This window comes from Argopecten irradians, chromosome 4 (genome assembly GCF_041381155.1).
Source record: "Argopecten irradians isolate NY chromosome 4, Ai_NY, whole genome shotgun sequence".
Lineage (NCBI taxonomy): Eukaryota > Metazoa > Mollusca > Bivalvia > Pectinida > Pectinidae > Argopecten > Argopecten irradians.
The window spans coordinates 34313745-34329919 of NC_091137.1; the positions used below are offsets into that span (position 1 = coordinate 34313745).

General features: G+C 35.0%; 1 protein-coding gene across 2 annotated transcripts; it reads right to left on the minus strand.

Moving 5' to 3' along the window:
- Positions 1 to 659: 659 nt before the first annotated feature.
- On the minus strand, positions 660 to 15164 carry LOC138321414 (uncharacterized). 2 transcript variants are annotated; one of them, XM_069265087.1, is made up of 11 exons: positions 14841 to 15164; positions 9236 to 9462; positions 8778 to 8839; positions 7639 to 7743; positions 7081 to 7225; positions 6755 to 6919; positions 5846 to 5993; positions 5125 to 5264; positions 4841 to 4932; positions 4408 to 4557; positions 660 to 4123 (listed from the first exon to the last, which is right to left on the minus strand). In XM_069265087.1, exons 1-11 carry the CDS (start codon positions 15126 to 15128, stop codon positions 3699 to 3701), a joined length of 1947 nt encoding a protein of 648 aa, XP_069121188.1. In that variant the 5' UTR covers positions 15129 to 15164; the 3' UTR covers positions 660 to 3698. The 2 variants fall into 2 exon arrangements, with proteins under 2 accessions (XP_069121188.1, XP_069121190.1); XM_069265089.1 differs by lacking the exon at positions 14841 to 15164 and adding an exon at positions 11941 to 12036.
- Between the last annotated feature and the right edge of the window lie 1011 nt (positions 15165 to 16175).

Here is a 16175-nt window from a genome sequence, read left to right on the forward strand (position 1 = left end):
GTTAGTTTGAAGAAGTCATTCAAAGATTTTAGCCTATTTGACCCCCGGTGACCTTGACAGTACGTCAAGGTCATTAATTTTCACAATTTGTAGCCCTTCATCCCAGCATGCTACAGGCCAAATATGAGTACCCTGGAATTTTTGGTTAGTTAGACGAGGTCATTCATAGATTTTAGCCTATTTGACCCCTGTGACCTTGAAAATAAGTCAAGGTCATTTATTTTCACAACTTTGGTAGCCCTTCATCCCAGCATGCTACAGGCCAAATATGAGTACCCTGGACCTTTCGGTTAGTTAGAAGAAGTAATTCAAAGATTTTAGCCTATTTGACCCCTGTGACCTTGACAATACGTCAAGGTCATTAATTTTCACAACTTTTGTAGCCCTTCATCCCAGCATGCTACAGGCCAAATATGAGTAATCTGGACCTTTTGGTTAGTTAGAAGAAGTCGTTTAAAGATTTTAGCCTATTTGACCCCTGTGATCTTGAAAGTATGTCAAGGTCATTTATTTTCACAACTTTGGTAGCCGTTCATCCCAGCATGCTACAGGCCAAATATGAGTACCCTGGACCTTTCGGTTAGTTAGAAGAAGTTGTTCAAAGAGTACTTTGGGCCTTACGGTTATTGGAAGAAGTTTTTTGAATGAAAAGTTTTGGGCCTTACGGTTATTGAGAAGAAGTTGTTTGAATGAAAAGTTTACGCACGGTGGAAGGCGGACGGCGGACGACGACGGACGGTGCATGATGACTATAGGTCATCCTGACCCTTTGGGTCAGATGACCTAAAAATGTATATTCTTCACATCATTTTCTAGAAATCAGGAAATGTTTGCCCCATGAAAATGACCGGCCATTATTAAAATGTAATTTTTTGTTGTTTTTTGTTCTTAAAAATTCGACAATATATTGTCTTATACACTTTTAGAATTACTTCTTTGTCCCATATTCAATACATAAATTCATAGTAATTCTTATCCTACAAACACATCTTAAAAGAATCTAGTGTTATCTGGAAAACAGCTGTTTATATTACTTCCTTGACCCATATGTAATTAGAGTTGAATATGTACTTATATTTTATGTCAGACAGACCATTATATACAAAAAAATGAATGATAACCTCATCATAAAGAGATATAATATCAAGGTAATCAAATAAAAATTAGTTTGTTGATTTTTTATATTACTTTTTAAGTCTATGCATCAACCTAATACAACAAATGACACAAAAGATACAAACATGGATAAGAATGGATCTTGGCGCAAATCATTGAAAGCCATATCTAAGCCACATATAAAATTCCTTCCTCCACTTTCATTCATTTCTCATATTTAAATATGAACAATAAGCTTGTTACCGACTAAGCCATGTTTCATATCGTTCCTTAATTCATACCAATAATCAAGGGACCATGGGCGACATAACGAAATAGAGAAATATTTCGTCAGTAATGTTTGCGAAATAGAGACAATTTCAACAGTTAAAGACGTTACAAGAGTTACAGAGTAACCCAAGCCGAATGCCAATGATAATACCTCTGGTTTCTGTGGAAAAAGACAGCATCGTTCACAAAGGGAATATCAAATGCATTATAATGGGAGGCAAAAGCCTAAAGGAAACATCAGCAAATGTATTAGGCCATATAAAATAATATGTCTGTTTAGGGTTACATTGGCAAAAAAATAGGGTCGGTTGGTCGGCACGTTTTTTATTTTTTTTTAATTTATTATTATTTATATAAGTGTCTTTCACTCTAAAATAATGACCGGAACTGGAGTCAGAGATCAAATAGCGACATTTAATTATTTTTTTCGTAGAAAAGTGGAAAAAAATTTAGGGTCGGGGGTAAAAAAATTAGGGTCGTTCGGGTAACCCTAAACAGGCATATTTTTTTTTACCTTAGATTTACTTACTAAACGATAAAGATCAGGACACAATCAAACGTTTTCTCTTGATTGGCGACAAACAGTGCTTGATCACATACATGTATAGACAATGAAGAAGACGTGATCAAACAAATGGGAAACAAAAATGATCAATATTATATAATAAACGGACCATAGGACGCGATCAATCAGAATTGGATGAAAAACTGTATAAAACCAATCTTTATTGGAAGTAAAATAAGAGAAAGAAAACTACCAAATTTACTAGTTTACGAGAGATATCGGACTTGAAGAAAATCAATAAAACCAGTTTTAATGGAATGCATCCTGTCCTGTTTGGAATGCAAACAGGATGTAGTATAGAACATGTAATAATCAAACATTAATGAGTGATAAACTTGGAATGATTTTATAGGAATACAAAGAGGAATTAATCAATTTCAATGAATCTAAAATTTATCAAAGAAGACCAAGACTTTAAAAAGATTACATTGACAAAACCAAGGATATGGCCAATCAAATACAAACAATAACTTGTTAAGTAGATCTTAATTGATAAAGAAAACTGGCCAACGTTCAATTGTCAAGACATAGTCCAGCTTTAATGCTTTCAGCATGACAAACAGAACACATAAAATTGCAACAAATGACAAACAAGAAAAAATTAATGTTTGATGTAAGACATACAGATCCACATCAAAACTTTATGAAACGTCATGTAGCCCAACAGCTTACAAAGCATGACAAACAGGGGAAACTAGGCGATGTATGATAGAAGTCAAAAGTTATATTGATCCAACGGAAAGCATCTTTTGTTATTTTTACTACCAAAGTACAAGAATCTCAATAACATCAAGAGTAGTATTTTATCAGAAACTTCTTATATTGTATATAAAAGGTATAAAAACAATAACAATTATAACAAAATATATATTCTAAAACCATATAAATATATATATATATATAAAGTGATTTCTATTGAGGAGTTTAGCAGAAGATAACACTAGAATAATTGACAATAAATGCTATCGTGATCATAGACAAGAGCATCAACAAGACTTTTATACCTATACTTCACTGTTAAATGTGAACTTTTAGGTCAAGATCATTAATCTAAGGACACTCTATTATTTTCATTTAGGCACCTTTAAGTCAAATATGTTTTCTGTAATTTAAAAAATTGGGAAAATAGTTGATTTTTTGTTATTTTAGGGGTAGTTCCATTTTAACCCTTTTCAGACTGTCTTTGAAGGGCTAATTCAGGTAAAGCGCTAAATTTTGTCAAAAGGTATTTTGGGTATTGAACATCGAGTTGCATTACTTTATATCTGCGTTAGTAAATCATAATTTACAGTTTTTGCATTTGCACTAAAATTTGACTGTGCTAAAATAGGTTTGTGAACATCAATCAGCAGAAGCAGTGAAAACAATTGGCCTTGGCCCCTTAGACCCTTGGACAAGGTAAAAAAAACGATGCCAGTAGACAATCAAAGGCCAAAGTTTTGTGTACTTAATAAATGGAATTTACTAAAGGATTTAAATTGCTCAGAAAATCGTATTCCTCTTGGTGACAAGGTTGCCTTGATTCTTCCTTTTCCTTACCTCATAAATGAACTGACTCCCAAGGACAATATCACCTCAGCCTGTCTATTCTTCAAGGGCAATACCCTCACTTACTGTTGTAGACTGCTACTCAAATCACAGCAAACATTTCAGAGTTTTCCCTGTACTAAATCTCATCTGTTCTAGACTAGGACTGCTACTCAAATCTCTACTACATTTTCAGAGTGTCTGCCTGACTAACAAACTATCATTTGGACACAGAGATGATATCTGTTGGCGAGAGACTAGGCGAGAGGTTTGCCGACGTCACCAAGTTTACCTGATCATCGTACTTCTCCACTTTTAGTTTGTCGTGGTAGGGTACAGACAGAACGGCATTGGGATTGACATAGTCTTGGGTCGTGGACGTACGACTACCGTTGTATGTTGAGGTTAGATTGCCAGTTCCATAGTACTGGTAAAATGATTGGGTATCCAGAAACAGTCCAAAAGCATCATTCCGATCAGTACCAGTTTGCTTTGTTGCTACAGAAGGGTTGAAAAATGCTGATGTTGAGAAAGGATCGTGTGGCGTATTCAGAAAACGTCCTCCAACTGTGGAGTCGTAGTCAAACAGTGTGGAAGTATGAGGCATCTGTACTGACTGATAAGGAAATGTACTATTGGATTGATCTGTGGAAGCAACCAGAATACAAGGGTTTTAGATAATTGTAATCAAACATATTGAAAATGTATATACAGCTTAATGTCAAGAACAATCGTCTATTATTCATGAGATGAAGTTATTTTTCAGTAGAGTAACATATAGGAATGATATGTTTTCGCAAATGTTGCATTTCAAGCATTTTTATATATTATAAAATTCTGATTCAGCTAATTTTCTTTTTAATTCTGAGTTATATAGGGAATGTGTTGACACAAAGTGTAAGTCTGTTTTAACTCCATCATACAATTACCTAGACTGTTGCTTTCCAAATGAGTGATCCTGATGTTTTCAAATGAAGGTAGAGTCTGTATTGGTGAGGAACACATACTTTGTAGGTCAGAAAGAGGCTGAGAACAGAACCTCTTGGCTGGTTTGGTTTCATGTAACGTCTTGTTTAACTCTGCAAACAGATCCAAAAGAATTTAGGTGCTACACATTCGAATTACCAGACATTTGTCATCACTGATTACTTCATATTGTTGCATAATAATTTTCTTGGCCGATATGAGATAATATTCAAAAGAAAATAACAAAGACATCATCTACATACTACTCAAAGTGATGCTGTTCCATATATCCATTCAGGTCGTATGACCTAAAAACAAACTCTATCCCTATTTCATGATCCTAAAGCCACAACTTTCTTATACATTTGTATTATCATGAGGCAACTGAATGCTTACCTTGCTTCAAAGTGCTTGGTTCTGTCTCTCCAATAGAAAAGTTGAAAGACCCTGTAGTGTCTATTTTTGGCACAGAACTGTCAAATCCAGTTCTGTAAAATATGTCATCTCTAAATATTAAGTCACGCATTCAATATTGTTCAAGAACTCCAGCCAAACTTTCATACCGAAAATGAAAACAAAATCTACATGTATATTTCTCTGATAAGTGACAACAAATACACTTATATGCTGTTTACTTGAGGTTTTTTTTAAATAACAATGAGTGATTGACAATATCTTACTTGTCCGATTCAACAGTTGATGACACTAGATTGGCAGATGGAGATTCAGAAAACTGGGATCCGCGTTTGGTTTTTTTTGAGGCGGATCCTTTAGGCCGTCCAGCCGAAGATGTGATGTCCTTACTCAGCACATCTACAATCTACAACAACAAATGAATGAGAATAAATCTTATAAGGCTCTGTTCTGGGGATAGAGATATCTTAACATGATCTATAAGACCATTTTCTATTTGTTTCAAGAGCAATGTCCTGCCAACCTATACAGAAATATGCATGGACAAATATCCTCAATACTCCAGGGGTTACTATCACTGACATCATATCTAACCCTGGACCATCTCATAGCAAAACTAAAGACAAGAATGATATGATTTTAGTCGTAAGATATTATTAGTCAACAAATATCTTCAGGCAAACTATAATATGTCAAAACATGACAATGCTATCTACAGTCTGCATCATAAGCAGTATATATGTCATGCAAGAATTGGTCAATGTAGGTCAAGGGACAAAATGTAGGTCACTGTTAAATACTTTTTATATTGTATACAGCCTTACCAAGGGATAATTTTTACTATGCAATGAAACATGTCATGTGTCAGTGTTACCTGAGAATTAAGCCCCTTCCTGTAGTCATCTGATGCAAAGTTCTAACTGATATTAACAAAATAATAGAAGAAAACATTGTATAAAACAACAACAGTAAGAATCTTTAAAGTACCTGTGTTTGAAACTGTTGAGGCAGTGCCGCATTTACAATCTTAAGGTAGTCCACACATAGTTCTAGTATGGATGCCATATCAGTTTTGCGACCCCTGATATATGGAAGTAGGACCCTCAACTGGTCACAACTGTCTTTGATACGCTCTCTGAAATAGAGACATTCAATATGTATGTCACCGCTGTGTGAGAAATCAAATTTGTATTCAACTCTGTGTATGATAAACAATATGGGCGATACTTTGCCATACGACTTATTTTTCTAATACAGGTTTAAAGACATAAAGGCCTAGTACCATTCCGAAGCAAAAATTAAAAGTTTTTTAAACTGATATTTTATAATAAAATATATACTGATGACCTAAAATGAGGTTACAACACCAAACAAATGAACTATTTCTAGGTTTAAGCGTTATCTACATTAATTAACAGTAAAGATTCATGTTGCTTTTTTGCATTCTGGCACAGTGATAGTCAATGAACATGCAGTATGATGGCAAGGAAACATAAGACGACCTGCGTTAGGGAATTAAACATTTTATTTATTAAATTAAAAGCTGTTTCGTAAAAGTAGTGAGCCTTTACACTAGAAATTTAACAATCCTTATTGATGTACTGCATTATTGATTGAAACTTTGGTATTATCGTGAAGTGTTTTAATCCTTTATGTGTTTCATATTGAAGTTACATTACCGATACGAAATGTGTTTGTATTCACCTCATCAGCCATTAATGAATATTTTCATTTTCACTGTAACCATAACTATAGTTTAAAGGGTAACACCCCAAACTACTTGTTATCTACCAAGTATACAAGACAACTTCTTGAAGTTTGATTAAACTCCAAATTTCATATAATAAATTAACAATTTTAAGAATAAATGACTCTTATTTTCATGTCCAAACTTACCTCCTCAGCTTTTCTTTAGTCGTATGGTCAGCGACGACATTCTGTGGCCGTCGTTCCCTGATTGGTGCCTGAAGATTGGTCAGTCCTGAGAGGGCACAGCTGACCTGCTCTGGGGTCATCTGAGGGGTGGACACCAGTGAATCAATACCACTGTCCAGTGACAGACTGAAACAGTCAGCAAAAACAGAAATAATATGTACATTGTATTCCATACAAGTATTTAAACGAGTACTTACAAATGTCTAATTGTTTTAAAGTAGATAGACATTGTTGCAATAACCATGAATTATTTTCAGAAATCAGTTTATCACTATTATCAGTTTTACCTGAAGTGTGAACTATCATCAGATGCTGAAGCTGGGGTCGCTGGTGTAGCTGGAGTGTCAGGGGTCATAGGGGTCAAGGGTGTGGCAGGGGTCGCTGGCATGGAAATGATATTGCTATCCAGGTCTTTTAAACTGCTGGATTCTTCTGTTATTTCAAACATATAATTAAAACAGAAAGTTATTTTTATTGTGAATTGTTCTATGAGAATGTACATGCTTTTGGTAATGGTCCTGGACTTATTAGAAACACTATAAGCTGAATTAACCGAGGACTTTCCAGGATACAATAGCAATTTGGCTTAAATCTTGAATGATGGCAGCTTGCTACAGGCAAAACAATTGGTCCTCAATTATTTTATTTATAGAGAAAATGTCCCTTAGAGATTTTAATACATTTAACCTTTGGTGTTACTTTAAATAAAAGTCAATGTCATTCATTTAAACAAACACGTAGTACATGGTACTTCATCACAGAGGGTCAGAAGACCTAATAAGGAATAAAATCTTAATGTTTTAATTACGCCTCTCCCATGCAGTGACAAGTTACAGAACTCCTACCTGCCACTAGCTCCACAGAGGTCCATTTTGAGTATTTCTGTCGGATTGTCGGTGTGGACACCGGTTGGACAACCACCTCATCAATGCCATGGAGTCTTAAGTCAACTACAATATAAGTTCACTCGCATATCAACCACATCATCAATGCTATGAGTTCTTAAGTCAACTAGAACACAAGTTCACTCACATATCAACTACCTAATTAATGCCATGGAATTAATCTTAAGTCAACTATAATACAAGTTCACTCGCGTATTAACCACCTTATCAATGCCATGGAGTCTTAGGTCAACTATAATATAAGTTCACTCGCATATCAACTACCTTATCAATGCCATGAAGTCTTAAGTGAACTACAACACAAGTTCACTCGCATATCAACTACCTTATCAATGCCATGAAGTCTTAAGTCAACTACAATACAAGTTCACTCGCATATCAACTACCTCATCAATGCCATGAAGTCTTAAGTCAACTACAATACAATTCTTCGTTTTCTTGCATATCAACTACCTTATTTAAAAGTCATGGAATCATGTGAACAAGAGAGATGTCAAAATCGCCGATTGCAGTTGCAAAATTATAACAATAAAACAAGATATATATTTTGAAATGCTGTTCTACGGCAGATTTATGGAGAGAAAAAAATCGGCATTTTCGGCGAACATGTTGTTCAAAAAAATCTCATTTCGAGTTATAAGGACATTTTGTGTATGGTTTTTGTCATTCGGACCCAAAATTTACTTCGTCTTAAGTCAACTACAATACAATTCTTCGAGTTTTCCGAATTTGAATTATCCGAGTTCTTTAAACAAAGATAAAGAGGGAATTTGGCCTGGACCGGCAAAGTACTTCGTATTAAGCCGGGTTGTCGAATTATCCGAGTTCGTATCAACCAAGTTCCACTGTAGATGAAATAGCGATGATTTATTTTGTCTTTCCTCATAAAATAGAACCAAGATTGTTTTCCTGAAATTTGTGGTTATCAGACCTTCACACCATTGTTTTGAATTCTGACCATTTTTTTAATTCACAGATCAATGGCACTCCGGCTTTCATCGTCACCATTTTTTTCATTCAGGGATCAATGTCACTCCGGCTTTCATTGTTACGAGACATTAATGACTAATGAAACATACCAGCAGATGGGTTACTTGACACACCGATCAGAACTGTTCCTCTGTTGCATTTGCTGGCATATCTAGTAACAGGCAAATTTTGAAGTGATGGTGTGGTATTCAAATATTGTTCACTTTATACATGAAAGAAACAACAGCAAATACAGCAAAGAGTGCACAAAGTAAGTCATAGGGTAGACTGGCCACCAGTCTCTAGAATATTGAAATAAAAACATCGCTAAAATTTGGCTTGATTCTTTTTGTATCTACTACATGTCCGATTCTAAGTTTCAAACTAGGGGAAGATAATCTAGAAAAGAACTCTGTAGAGAAAGTCTTGTCTAGCGATAGAGAAACATACATGGTCACATTTTCAGTTTGCATTTAATTTGAGGTAAGTGATATTGAGGCTAAATTCAAACAGGGTGAGGGGTGCTTATAGGGATGGAGGCGATTATTGGATGGAATATGATATTTACCTTATCGATGTGGTGAGGCTGAGAATATCCTGCCCTGCTGGCATGGTCATCATTAGCCATATGAGGAGATAACTCCGGCTATTACACATCTCAAATGCATCCTCTTGGCTACAGGTCAGTATCTGGTGGTCAGTGGTCAGACAAGAGATCTGGCCATACAGAATGGAGATGTCCGGCTCACTGCCCACAACAAGGGACGTATTGCCACCATGTCCTGCATCAGGGGTCTAAAAAAAACAGTTCATCTTAGCTATTATTTCTTACAGTTCTGTATAACATGAAATATTTGTGAGCACTTTCTTTGATTTTTTAGAGATTTCAATTCATTCTTTTGGTAGAAATATTCTTGGTTAGCAGATGGAACAACAATAACAAAAAAACGTCAATCACAATTCATTGCTTTAATGTGGAAACACGAAAATTTCTGCACAGCAAAACTTTCATGTTGTACAGTATTTTACAAAATAATCGCCGAGGTACTCCAACAATGTTAGTTATATGGCACGACAAGACACTTTTGAAACACTACCTTGCGTAAATAACGTCCAATAAGAAAGTGAGCAGTGGACCTCTCATGTTATGGGAGTAACCATCAAGGGTGCTTTAAAATTGAGGTGGGAGCTTATAATCAGTGGAACTAATTTAGATTGTCAACTCACTTATTAAGTTAAATGCAATATGCAAAAATAAACAAGTTGAAAATATCAAATCATGGGTCATAGACATAGATTTTCAAATTAATTTGAAAGGATTTTGTATGGTTTGTGACATTTTTTACCCTTACCCTCAAATTACTGAATTAGTCAAATTTTGAAACCTGTTATTTAGTTATTACATTTTTGAATGCCAATTATCTTGTACATCCTAGATACAAAAGGTAGGATGGAAGTGCATTATTTCAGCTCCAGTTGCTATGGTAACCATCCTAACCTTGAGATGAAAATGTAGAAACAAATTTTAAATATTCTCAGTAAATATTAATTTTGTTCAAAATAATGCCCTATTGTTTATTAGACTGAAACTATAAAAAACAAAAACCCAGACAAAATAAAATTAAGACAAAATTTTCAAATTCACTAATTTTGGATAGTAACCATGGCAACTAGAGCTAGAAAATTTTTGCCACGACTACACGAAATACTTCAAATACAACTTAATTTCTAATAGAGACTTTCAAAAATTGATTTGAGGAGCTAAAAAGGGCCAAAAACACGCATAGTCCTTTTTAGTCTTAAATGAAAATCAATCATATAAAAGTTAAAGATGTTCCACTGCCAACAAATTGTAGCTTTCATCCAAGTTTTTTTCTTCAGTAACCAAATTTTTTTACTTTAAAGGGACACTACCTTTCCGAAACGGCTTTTAATTTTAAAATAGGAATGTAAAACGAGATCAAGAATTTTGTAGAGTCGCAGAAGTTATTAACTATACGTTTACAAGCACTCTTATCATCACCTTCAGAACTGTTTAATTAGAATAAATAAAATGTTAATTTTCATAACGCGGGTCGTTTTATGTTTCCCGCCGTCGTCCTAAATGCCGCGCGGTAGTTGACTATCACTGCGCCAGACGGCAAAACAGCGAAATGAATCTCCACTGTTATCGTACATTAGACAGGAAATCTTGCATATGTTTGGTGTTGTAACCTCATCTTAAGCCATTGATATATATTTTCTTTTGTTATTAATGTTTTTAAGAAACCTTTAAATTTTCCTCCGGAAAGGTAGTGGGCCTTTAATCAAACTACAACCATCATTGAAAAGTTTTTATGTCTTATTTCAATTCAAAATAAAAGTATTAAGAATAATTAATTGTGGTACATCCTGAAAAAAAAATTCTACTAAATTATATAAATCCACGGCACTATTTAGACCCTCGGTGGAGATGTCAGTTACATGTACACTGATTGTACAGACAAGAAAAGCAAAACAAAATTATTTCATATTTAGATTTGTTTTAATTAGACATCTATATACATGATTAATTAAGCATTGATTATTGTCCAAATGATGATAATTGCTTATCCTCTGTCAGCGCTTGAGAATATTCAAAGGGAGATAACTAATCAAATATTATTAAATCCTATGATATGGCATTTGGGCATATTCATGTGAATGACAGCATGGTCCAGATCTGATTACTACTTTGAAAAAACTTGATTAACTCATGTATCTTATTTTATGTACTGTTCTGAAGTATACTTAAGTTCAGTATCCATGTACTGTATTACAAATGGAAAAAAATATTTAACTATTTTTTTATTAATCACATTGTGTATTGATGCATTGTTTATTCAAACTTCAGTATAGATAGCTGTTTATCATGGGTCATGTATCCCTACTAAGCTTACAATGAAATCCGAAATACACATGGGGGTGTAAAAATCTGTAATTAGTTAGATATATATAGGCCTAATATGGGAAGCAATATGTAAGGGGGGATAATTCAGAATGCATGATGAGGGACTTATCATATCATGTAATCCGAAATCAGTTATATTTATTATTTAAAATCTTTTTATTAATCACAATAGGTATATGAAGTAAAGTGGAAGAGAGGCAATGACTGTTATTGTATGTTTACCAACAACCGTGAACGCGACAAAAAATGAGAGACTTCTCAAAGAATAATTACTGTAATGATCGATTTCTAGTCATTAATGTAAATATCGTGCTTTAAAATGCATTCTTCTTTCAAAGAGAGACCTTGGTATCTTCTTGTTTTTGTTTCTTCCGTGTTTGACGACCCATTATAATTACTGACCGACTTCGTTCTGAGCAGCAGAAGGCATGCACTGTGCGTCAAATGTATGATTCCGGACAAGGCGCGTTCGCCGGCGCGCGCGTCAAATGTCCGCATTCGCCTGCGCCGAAATGAAATAAAAATATGTATAGCCACATATATATATATTAAAGCTTTCCATCATTCACGTTTGCATGCACGTAGGTCTCATATACAATAGATCTATATAATGTTGCTTTTTGAACAATGAAAGAAAAGGTTTGGTGACCAACATGTATCCCGCCATGTATCGTCAGGAAATCCACAAGGTGCATCTTGGTTCACTTCTGTTTTAGTGATACCCATGAATGATCTTCCGGAAATAATAAATTCGGATATGGACTTGTTCGCAGGTGACACCCACAGCCGCACGCATTTTTTTTTTTTTTTTTTTGTTAATACAATGTAGATATGTCTTGGTAGTAGAGAATACTACCAAGACATGCTGTCAGATTATTTTTAGTCTGCAAACACACTGGCCCTTGCAATGGGTTTCCGAGAGCTAGGCGACACAATAATTTTCAATATATGTAATTACGAACAGCGAGGACGACAAGTCATTATGCTGACGATGTCGATGTGGATGAAGTCACTTGATGGAACATTTGTTATGCCAAATTCATTTCCCGAGAAGTATATACACGTATAGTTATAATTATAGGTAATTTTATAAACAGGTACCCGTACAATATACACTTCTTGGGATCTGCGTGTGCCTGGAGATTTATTCCCCAGCAAATTAGAGCAATGCCAGGGACCCTGGGTACATCCCTCTTACAACATACATTTGTATAGCCTCTCACAGGAGGTCTCTTTCACTTCTTTTACTCGATCGCTTACATTTCATCACAAGAGAAATATATTGGTGTACATACATACATATTGTAAGTACGAATTGATTCAGAACTAACATTTGAATGTGATTTGACAACCATATAAATGAAAAGAAGAAGGATGTTTGATATTTCATAGACCAAAGCATTCACAGGAGTAGAAGCGGTGCAGCACATTAGTTCAACGAAGAGTCTTCCGGGAATCAACAATCGACTTTCCACAAATTAAAAAGACTCAAAATTTTTAATCTAACAACACTGTCGTATTTCAGGATAATAGGATGACATTTCAAATTAATGAATGACATCTACAAATATTCAGACACATATATCTAAATTTCTGAAATAATGTATGATAAAAAAGCATGTTCATTCCTAAAATCACGGAAAGATGTAGCAACTAGTAGCAGCAGTGGCAACGTGAAACATAATGATCTTCCCACAGAAGTCACAATTAGATCTGTGAATCTTTGAAATACAAAAATGTACAGTAAAAGTCTACCTGAAGATATGGTACATGTAACAGCATACAACATTAACGGATTTAGTATAAAATAAACTACATTATATCACAGGCGTTTGGCTCTATAAATATTTTCCTCTATAGATATTTTCCTCAAATGTTTAATAGTCTGTCACAGTATTACAAATATAGAGAAAAAATACTTATAGAGCCAAACGCCTGCGATCGCACAAGGCATCCATAACAGCAACTTCGCTAGCCAAGGGTATAAGCCGATACTGAAGTTGCTATAACAGGTATATATACACTTGATCAACTCATCGAGTCCAATGAAAAGTACATTGTATTGGTTAATGTATTGAAAATGCTATGTATTTATGTCTACTATGTATGATATGGTCCTCAAAAAATCACACGGAACCTGAACGGATATATTCGTTGAATATGGACAGTGGAGCAAGTGCGCAAATGTAAAATACCTACAATGTATAGTTCTCTTGATTCTTTATATATTTATGTGTATAAGATTGTCCTCTGCCATCTTGTATAGTATAATTATGTGAATTTTGATTATATTTAATTGCATTGTATTTACATTGATGCCTAAATGCTGTATCGCATTTGGTTATAATAAAACTTGTAGCAACTCGTAACTTGTAGCTCTCCATCAGGCACTATCCAATCCCTCGACATCTTAAATTTTTGCAGGCCTTTGATTGGTTCAGGTTTCTTCTGAACTGATTTCAGTTTTACTACGAGATAGTCCAGGGGTGGTATAACGTCAATTTTGTTTAACTCCTTTCTTTTAGGCACTGAGCGATATCGTCTATGATTAAAATATCTGAATTTTGTGAAATATTTCTTTCACGCAGCTGTAACTAAAATTCGGTATATATATGCATATTATGGACTTATGAATAGGAATCCAATGTCTGAAGCTATTTGTTGGAAAGTCGCATCAAGCCCCCTATAATTATGCATGATGGCAACTTCGCTCTAGCCAAGGGTAGTCATTAGTTGATGTGATAGATAAATGTAGATCATTCTAAATTGGTCAACCCATTAGTGCATTGAAATTTAGTAGCCGCGAAAAATAGTTGACAACAAATATAATAAAGGTATTGTGAATTTTCTGTTCCGCGGTATACTTTGACGGCTGTTAGTTATCTTTATTATAATGAAGTGCCCATGGTTTTTTTATCTAGACCCCTACAATATTTGAAATGCATAGTCTATTTATGGTGGGTCCAAATATATTATGATTGTAACATATTCTCATATCCCAGTAGACACTCACAGGGATCTGAAATTATTTATAGTTTATACATGTATGCAATGTGTTTGGATCCACTAGAATGTTCATAGTCCATTTGAGGCATTTTATATATAGGGGCCCGTCCGCGTAAATTTGTAGAGTATTATTTTTACCAATTTTCGATTTAGGCTCCTTAACATATAAAATTGCCTATATGTCCGTGTGTGTCCAGATCTGTAACTACTATTCTCCTATTCCTTTGGACAAACTCACCCACATATCCGTTGGACTAAAAGGTCGTGGGGTACACACTGGTTCATCATATACTTCCTCCAAACATAACAGCGGGTCGTTACTAACCAGACTATCTTTATCACAAACAAACGAACATGTTTCCTTGGTAAGTCCTTCATCCGATGGTCCACTAGCTATAGGTCCAGGTCCGGGTCTCAGGACACGGTTGCTATCCTTGGATGCAATATTACGGAGTTTCTGTGTCCCTTTCCCAACGGACGCTGTCCGTCTCCCGGTCCCTTTCCTGCATCCATTAGCAGAAGACATGGGTGAAACAACAGAGTCGATCTGCTCTCTGATCCGGTGTCTTTTACAGTATATAAAACTGTAACAATAGTCACCGCTGATTGAGATCACATGGTATACTTCATCAAGGTCGAGGCACACCTTGGGATCAACTAGTTTTTATACTCAGCATTTTCTTTTTTCTCTTAATATAATTCATTTTAATAAATAATGGTGCTGTCCCTGTACTATTGTTTATTTTCGTCGCCATTTTGTTTTATATATGTGTGGTAGTTTTCTGTGGATATAATGGAAAGGCAAACATTTTCCGTGAAATCTCCCTTGCGCAAATCCGGCTACCCGACGGGCGAGTTCATTATCTTAGGCGCACGAGATAGACGGATCCATTCACGTATTTCTGATCCGTTACATCGGTATCCAGTCACGCATGACAGAATCTGAGCACGCCAAAGACCGACAGGTAAACAGGTTCAAAACATGTAACGAGTCGACGGTTATTCAGTTTTACACGGGGAAGGAACTACGATGTGCGTCACATACATGGTTGACGTTGCAATTTAAATGGCGGAAAATTGTTTACATATATAACGACAATCTCATTAAGATAATGAGTGCACCGTACGTACACCAACAGTAGCAAGTGTTATCTGTGTTATAAGTCTCTCCGTTTCTTCAAACACTCCAATACAATTTCAAAATAGTGCCTGATATCGTTAACAATCAATTCTGGTTTTGTAAGCAATCCAAATTTCTGCATATTTCCAATGTCTTATGTTGAATACTTTGTTAATTATGTCGCCTATTGTAATTAATCACTGTTTAATTTTGAATTATGTATAGCTACTGTTGTAGCGGAAAAGATATCACCTTATAATCTTGATATTTAGATATAATATCTACGTTTTATCAAAATGATGTCGTTAATACTTAAAATTGAAAATGATGCCGTCAACACTATTATCCAATATTTATGTTTGGTGGTTCGTATATTATTGTATATTATTGTTAAAATAACAGTATTTTTTCAATAGTCATGTTTGTACACACTGGAAAATAACTTATTCCTAT

Bases quoted from the DNA above. Each gene is read 5' to 3' on its own strand.
- LOC138321414 (XM_069265087.1), bottom strand. From the start codon at position 15,128: ATGTCTTCTGCTAATGGATGCAGGAAAGGGACCGGGAGACGGACAGCG. The intron at 8,840-9,235 runs GTAAATATCATA...GCCTGTTACTAG, and splicing joins AGCCTCACCACATCGATAAG to ATATGCCAGCAAATGCAACA. The intron at 5,265-5,845 runs GTACTTTAAAGA...TTGTTGTTGTAG, and splicing joins CTCAACAGTTTCAAACACAG to ATTGTAGATGTGCTGAGTAA.